The sequence below is a fragment of the Podarcis erhardii genome, assembly GCF_964252035.2.
Source record: "Podarcis erhardii genome assembly, chromosome: 12".
Lineage (NCBI taxonomy): Eukaryota > Metazoa > Chordata > Lepidosauria > Squamata > Lacertidae > Podarcis > Podarcis erhardii.
In genome coordinates this window covers 40,413,240-40,421,508 of record NC_138513.1, presented here as the reverse complement: position 1 = coordinate 40,421,508, position 8,269 = coordinate 40,413,240, and the positions used below count along the sequence as shown (strand labels likewise).

General features: G+C 47.6%; 1 protein-coding gene across 1 annotated transcript; it reads right to left on the bottom strand.

Moving 5' to 3' along the window:
• Positions 1-6,596: 6,596 nt before the first annotated feature.
• Positions 6,597-7,643, bottom strand: TMEM158 (transmembrane protein 158). Its single transcript, XM_081834703.1, has one exon. The coding sequence runs from the start codon at positions 7,569-7,571 to the stop codon at positions 6,684-6,686; it is 888 nt and encodes a 295-aa protein (XP_081690829.1). The 5' UTR covers positions 7,572-7,643; the 3' UTR covers positions 6,597-6,683.
• Between the last annotated feature and the right edge of the window lie 626 nt (positions 7,644-8,269).

Below are 8,269 nucleotides of genomic sequence, written 5' to 3'. Positions count from 1 at the left end.
ACAACTGTTTACCTTCCCGCTGGAGCGGTACCTATTTATCTACTTGCACTTTGACGTGCTTTTGAACTGCTAGGTGGGCAGGAGCAGGGACCGAGCAACGGGAGCTCACCCTGTCGTGGGGATTCGAACCGCCGACCTTCTGATCGGCAAGCCCTAGGCTCTGTAGTTTAGACCACAGCACCACCTGCATCCAATGCTTCAATATTCCCCCTTTAATAAATCTTTAGTTAAAACCTCATCGTTTCACTTGTGTTGGTGCCCATCTCATGCCTAAGCAACAAGAGCATTCTGAGTGAATTGGTGGCAACGGAAAAATTTAAGAAGCACAAATATTTGTGTTTATACGTAAAAAGTGAGGTTTAGCAACTGGTTTCCCTGGGAAACATGAATATTCTTTCTAATGCCAGTATGCTGTAGTTCCTCTATGTCTGAAGAAGAGTGAGGTAAGGGGGTGCTATTGGATTGTTGTTTTTATTTTTATTATATATTTTGTGGTCTTATATTTTGATTTTATTCTTTGAATTGCCCTGAGATCCCTGGGTATACGTAAAATATCTATCTATCTATCTATCTATCTATCTATCTACAATAATGACCCAGAGCAGAATAATTTTTCCTGTAATGGGGGAAAGATTTGTTACCATTCCATAAACTAGATTTAAATAGAACTGGCTTCAACTAGATACATGGGCTAGTCACTTTCTAAAGCAGAGCTTTTCAAACTTTTCATGTTGGTGACCTAGTTTTTAGACATGCATCATTTTGTGGCACAGTAAATCAGTTTTACTAGCAAACTGGAGGTTAACAGAACCCATTTCCAGCTCTGGGAGAAATGCAGGGAGTGTTTGTGCAACACACTGCAGCCGACACACTCATGTGTCACGACACAGTTTGGAAAGCTCTGCTCTAAAGCAATGACCTTTATCCCAAGCTGGCATGGACAGTGCAGGAGACAATTCTGGACTAAGACTCTTTTAAAGTTTTCTTGAATATTCTCTTTTATTTTTCATATGAACACCACTCCTCGCGCTAGACTTCAACCAATGAAGTAAAAACAAAACGATCTTGTTAAATCTAACTCATCTACAAAAGATGGACTGTGTTGTTTTGGGCACATACAGAACATAGTAGCAGTGGTGGTGTTTTTTTATAACACCCTACTTGCCATATGTCCGGGTTTTCCTGGACATTTTGCCAAGTCAGCGAAAATCCACCTGGACATCATTTTCAAGCACATTTCTTAGCTGTGTCTGAGAAAATCCAGACACATGGCAGCCCTAGCAAAGGTTTTATTCATTATGTCTTGATATTTCCTAGTGCCACTTAAAGAAAGCCTGTTCTGCAAGCTCTTGGGTCTGAGTAAATTATTGCATGGATCCCTTGGTCCGGGGTCCCCAAACTAAGGCCCGCGGGCCAGATAAGGCCTGAGGGACTCGTTTATCTGGCCTGCGGCGATCCCCGCTGCCACCGCCCGCTCTTACTGGCGCTGTGCTGTGCGGCTGCCCACTTCTGGGTCAGAGGAGAACTGGAAATAGCTTGTGCGCATGCACATTATTTCCAGTGCACATCCGGGTCGGAGGAAGCCCGTGCACATTCACACAAGCTATTTCCGGTGCTCCTCCGACCCGGAAGTGTGCTGGAAATACCGTGTGCATACGCGTATGGGCATGCGCTCCTCCGCCCTCTGGCCCGCCACGCGATCGGCGCTGGAGACACCGGCCCGAGGCGCAGTAAGTTTGCTGACCCCTGCCTTGGTCTGTTCAACACCACCTTAAAAGAATTGTACGGACAATGTGATGTTGGCATATTATGACTCTCCAGCTTACCTCCTTTTCAGGGAACTGCTTTATAGAAAAAAATACTTTTGAACATTTTCACATGCAGTATTCTCTTGGGACTGCAGTTATTAGGTTTGCTTGTTCGCTGTCACCGCTGTATTTCTTTGGTCTTGATTTACTTCTTCTGCTTCGAGACATTTCCTCCACAACAAGGACATTTCAGTCCACAAGGCTTTTCAAGTAGATACAGTTCTCTCTTTTTGCTGTGTGCAATATAAACCTTAATGGGACCGTGACTCATGACTGAACCTGCTGGCAACTACTATAATAAATACAGCCAATTTCCTCTTATTTAATAAGCTTTGTTTTCTTCTGGTTTTGCCTTCCGTCTGTTCAAACCTTAATAAGCCAGGACATAATGATTGCGAGGGGAAGGGCCCACTTCTTCAAAAAAACAACAGCACAAAATTGTTCCTACCTTACATGGAAAATCCCCTACCCCTCTTTTCTTTTATATTCCACTTTTCCTCTAAAGCAGTGTTTCCCAAACTTGGGTCTCCAGCCGTTTTTTGGACTACAACTCCCATCATCCCTAGCTAGCAGGACCAGTGGTCAAGGGTGATGGGAATTGTAGTCCAAAAACAGTTGGAGGCCCTCAAAACAGCCTTACCAGGTAGACAAGACTGACTGACCCAAGGCCACTCAGTCAGTTTCATGGCTGAGATCTGAACCCAGGACTCCCAGGACCTATTTCAGCTCCCTGACCACTGCACCACACTGCTGTGTTCATCCCCACTCTTGGCTGCTTCTCATGGGTTGTGCCTGATTCTGTACTTCGTTACACCTGCTTAGACTTACTGCACTCAGTAGAAAAGAGGTGATCCTCTGCTTCTGTACTGTGGGAACTGAATAAAGGAATGGAAGTAGAGAGATGGCAGGCTTTATTCTGAGAAAACAGTTGAAATGAAGCCTAAAATCACAAGAGATTTCCATATATTTTTGCCCACACAGCCATTTGTGATATTGTAAAGTGCTCTTCTTGAAACAGCGCAATTTGCCACACTTCAGTAAAAATAAATAAAAAAAAAAGAAATGGAAAGGATGAAGTCTAAAGCAGCTTCAATACTAATCAGCCAGCTTCACTGAGTTCTCCTCCCATGGCGATGAGGGTATTGTTTTGTTGTTAGACGATGGAAAGGACATTTATCGCCAAATCTTCTCTGCCCACTTCTCACTTCTTTTTGCTGTTTATGCCCTTTCCCCTCCAGCCTGCTTTCTTTTGAAAAAGGCAAAGAATGACAGTTCTTCTGTTTTCTGTTGCTTATTATCGTCTTTAGCATTCTCATTTTGTATCTCTCTAACTTAATATCGCTTAGCAACACCAAGTCGTCCCTCAGTAAGCTGACACGCCAGTTTTCCCAGGGAATACTGTTTTATACTGAGCAAAATATAATTTAAGCTGTCATTTTAACGAAGGGCCATTTAAGGAAAGTGATTTTCATACAGGCATTTGATCTGCACAATCATGCTTTAGGGAACTTTTATCAACTCAAGTGGGTTTTGAGCCAATCTTTAGTGTTCTAAATCCAGATTACAAAGTCACTTTTTGCAAGGTTTTCCAGGATGAGGCTAACTGATCTGACTCTTCCTGGGATAGCTCAGTTGGTAGAGTGTAAGACTCTTAATTTTGGGGTCATGGGTTTGAGCCTCACATTGTGTTCTTCTACAAAACATTGTTTACTTACCTACAACCTGACACTATGGATTTATACGTACTCAGAAGTATTGTGGCATTTGGTTGTTTTTTATTTCAAAGCGTAATTAGCACTCCAGCCTAAGCACTAATGCGGGCAGTTCACCAAATTAAATGGAAGTTCCAACATGCAACAAATCAGGCTGTTAGTTTTACCCATGAAAGGTGGAAGATAATCGTAGGTGACAAACAGTGCTGTTCCTTTGAAATTCAAAAAGCACAGTCCAGTTTCACTGCAACATTTTTACTTCATTGGACTGTACCCTAAAACTACACAAGTTTATAATTTGCATTCGGAATTTAGAAGCTTCCAGGAGGATATCTGTCTATTTAGTCTGAAGCAAATGCCATTTCCTGGGACCCTACCATTTTAATTTTTGGATGCTGATCAATCAACTCAATTATAGAATGTGAAATAAGCAAATTGCTTGCTTTTCTTACGTTCTGGTAGAAGGATGCAAATAGCTCTAACACTTGACAGATTATAATCTGGTTAATTAAGAACACATGCCTCCCTTACTATCAATAGACTAATGGATCTGCCAGGTCTGAAGATTAGGTTGTCTGTATAGTTAAAGCTATGGTTTTTCCAGTAGTCATGTATGGAAGTGAGAGCTGGACCATAAAGAAGGCTGATCGCTGAAGAATTGATGATTTTGAATTATGGTGCTGGAGGAGACTCTTGACTCAGAGTCCCATGGACGGCAAGAAAATCAAACCTCTCCATTCTGAAGGAAATCAGCCCTGAGTGATCACTGGAAGGACAGATCCTGAAGCTGAGACTCCAATATTTTGGCCACCTCATGAGAAGACTCCCTGGAAAAGACCCTGATGTTGGGGAAGAATGAGGGCACAAGGAGAAGAAGACGACAGAGGACGAGATGGTTGGACAGTGTTCTCGAAGCTATTAACACGAGTTGGACCAAACTGCGGGAGGCAGTGGAAGACAGGACTGCCTGGCGTGCTCTGGTCCATGGCGTCACGAAGAGTCAGAGACGACTAAACAACAAGAAACATCCCAGTCCAGCTGTCGTCAATATGTAGTCAAGTCACACAAAACTGTTGAAGCTTGATGTATCTGTACATCTTTGTTGTACATATATCAGTTCAGATAGAAATCAGATTATCGCTGTAATGCATATGGAGGTGTTTATATAGGCGCACCCATATAATTTTGGCTGTTTCTGAATTCAAAAAAAGCATGTTTGTAGGAGCAGGGTTAGAATCCATCCTTCACTGCTACTTGCAAAGATCTTTTCTGGGGTGGGAAAACACTTCAGTTCTCTACCAGGAGTTTCTATTCTCAGTTTACGTAGCTGTGCTATTAGAAGGTACTCTAGGATCGATCTTGCAATCCCTTGTTAGCATATGGCACTATCAAAGTACGAGGGCAAACCAAGGACAGGATAGTAAGTGAAAGACTGTCCTCTTAAACTAAACACTATTTTAAAAAGTTAAATTCTATTTCTCCAAAAAAAAACAGTTCTCGAGGTGGCTCACAGTATATATTCAATTAACAATTAAAATAGATACAAGCATGAATGGAAAGCAAGTTTCTAAGTCCTCTTCGTCTCCAGCAAATGCCCCTCTGCAGCTGAATCGCCTGGCTGTTGAAGAGGGTTAGGATGTCCTCACTGGGTAGCCACTACAGAGGTCTCTCACAGCCCTAGTCCTGTTGGCGTTTGGTGGAGCAAAGATGTTAACTGCCAATGAGTTTTCACAGAATGCAGCAAAACTCACTTTGAAATTAAATCTGGTATTAGGCGGTGTCTTGGGGTCAATCACAGGTCAATGTGTATCACCATTTAAGTTGCCCACCAAGACAATGCCCTGCTTTTTTTTGCACTGCGTTATTATTGATAGTAGCATAAAAGATAGGTGAGTCCCTGCCAGAAACTAGGGATTGTTTAATCCTTTGAGCCACTCCATGAACTTGTAAATAAATCAGAAGTTAAAGTGAGTTCAAATGTTGTGACTTGCCATTACAGAAGAACTGAGGGTTTAATTATATTGGGTGGGTGCGAAAACATGTCTTAAGCCTTTTCCGTGCTGAGATTTGTGAAGTCAACCACTCTGAGAAAAGCAGACCAAAGTCTTAAAACGCTTCGACAAAGAAAAATATCTGTATTCAGAACCCAGCAGAATTACAATAGTAACCACACATTCTCTAATAAGAAACACACACATTGTAAAAGAGTGTTTCAACTCCCGGTTCTTCAGGAACAATATATATTGTATTAGCAAGTTTCAACCCTGCCCCAAAAAAGTTCCCTCTTTTGGTAAATAAAATCTTGCAGAGACAAAAGTGTATTCATATACAAATAAGTACTCTGACTCACAGCTACTTGCAAAGGGTTTGTGTGTGTGTGTGTGGTCTTTACTAAAATACTGACTTAAAAGAGTTTTAAATATAAAGCCAATACACAGGTTTTGGTCATTTTTCTAAAAAAAAAAAGATATGACTTTGAGCACACCAGAAATAGATCTATAACTCCCTTAAGTGAGCAGGGGAGGGGGGGATGGTCCCCCAAAAATCCCAGCTACAAGATTTCCACCCAAGTCCACTCTCTTCAGCACTCCACTTCAGCAACAGAAGATGGCTTTGCAGTGATCTACAAACTAGATTCCTTTTCAACACTACCCCCAAAAAGCATAGCAAGGTCAGTGCCCACATCAGACGCCCATCCACGGCAACGGATCCAACCCGAATTAGATCAGGAAGCGAGAAGGAGGCAGGGATGGGGCAGTGGTGCCAGATGACCAAATAGCCAGAGTTAGGCACCGGCCTAGGGCCCCCACGCCTTTTAGGGGCCCCGAGATCAAAACAAGATTGATTTGATCTCAAAGGAAACTGACAAATCAAGCTTTCAGAGTTCAGTGTTATCCCACTAGAGGGGACGGGTGGCATCCATGACAATGGATACGACCAGGATTCGACCAGGAAGCGAGGAGGAGGAAGAAGCAAAAGGGAGGCAGGGGCGAGGCAGTGCTGGATTGAGAAATAGGCAGAGCAGGCCCCCCACGCCTTTTAGGGGGCCCCCAGATTGATTTGGATAATGGCTTTCTGAGTTCAGTGTTATCCCACTGGGAGGGTTGCAAGATTTCGATCGCCGATGGGCCTCTTCGGGGTTTCATCCGGTACTGCATGGGGGTCATTTGGCGGCGGCTGCAGCTGCTCCAGATGTGCTTCCCGAGGCGGCGGCGGCGCTCCTCCTCTGCTCCATGCCGTTGGGCAGGAACCCGGCGATGATGGGCACCGGCCAGATGAGGGCGGCCACGCTCCACACGATGATGACGAGCGTCATGAAGCAAGCCACCAAGGTGGACTCGATGGGCTTTCGGTTCATCCTCCAGCCGGGGTCCCCCTTCAGCTCTTCCAGGCTGAAATCGAGGCAGCAGAAATGCAGCCGGTCGCCTTGCTGCTCCGGAGAGGGCAGGGAGGAGGAGGAGGAGGAGAGGGCAGAGGAGGAGGAGGAGGCTGCGGCGGGCGCCGGGTTGGCGACCCCCGAGCGGAGGCGCCCCACGCGCCTGCCCCGGGCCCAGCTGCAGCCCACGCACAGGCGCAGATCCTGCTGGACGCCGCCGGCCGCCAGCCCGACGTGCTCGATGAGCAGCGGCGGCGGCCCCACGCGGTGGAAGGCGGCCGAGAAGAAGGCGCGCCCGCCGGGGCCGCTGGTGGAGAAGAGCACCAGGTCGCACTGGAAGCCCAGCGGGCTCCAGCGCACCAGCAGCGAGCTCAGCATCTGGCGCTGCACGCTGATGTTGCACGGAGGGTCCTCGCGAGGCGGCGGCGGCGGCGGCGGCTGCTGCTGAGGCGCCGGAGGGCGGCGGTGGGGCGAAGGGGCCGCCGTGGCAGTGGGGCGCGCTTCTTCCCGCCCTCCCGAGGAGCCCGCCAAGGGCGCCGAAGAAGAAGAAGAAGAGGCGTTGAGGGGCGGCAGCGCCAGCTCGGACTCCGCAGCGGACCAGCCTCGGCACGGAGGCGCCAAGGCGGCGGCCAGCAGCGCCGGGAGGAGCAGCGCCAGCGGCGGCGGCGGCGGCATGGCTTAGAGCAGCACCCGGGGAGGCTGCATGGCGCGGCTCGTGGCCATGAGGGAAACGCGGAGAGAGAGAGAGCACGCTTCTCCCCCCCCCCGCCCGGCCCGGCGGAGAGAGGGCGGGAAAGCGGGGAGGAGACGAGCGGCTGGCTGGGTGGGTGGGTGGGAGCGAGCGAGGCGGGCGCCGGGAGCGACTTCGAGCCGCTTCTTCTCTGGCGCGCGCGCTGCGCCCGGAGCCGCCTCAGCCTCGTTGCGCCCGGCGCGAGTGGAGTGAGGGGTCTTCTGAGGGGGGGGGGCGGCGCGCTCCGTTCTCTCGCCGTCACTCCCTCCTCCTTCGCCACAGGATTCCCCTTCTCTCCCTCAGCCGGCGAGGATTCCCCCTTCTTTCGTCACTCCGAAGGATCTCCCTGCGCGCGCGCCCCACCCCACCCCCGCTCCTACGTGAAGCAGCGAAGTCCCTCGCTTGTCGCTCCCCCCCCCCTCCCCACAAAAAAAGAGGATCATTTCGCCTCACTGTTTTTCCATTTAGTATTAAATAGCGACATTTGAATTTAATTCTTAAGACCTTAACAGACGAAACCTGGTCATAAATATAAGCACCAATTCTGTGAACTGACCATATTTCCACTGTTATTTGTAGCGCAATACTGCTTATAATGTCGTATTTCATTTATAAATTGCTTTCTGGTCATTGACCGTATTAA

Bases quoted from the DNA above. Each gene is read 5' to 3' on its own strand.
- TMEM158 (XM_081834703.1), bottom strand. From the start codon at position 7,571: ATGCCGCCGCCGCCGCCGCTGGCGCTGCTCCTCCCGGCGCTGCTGGCC.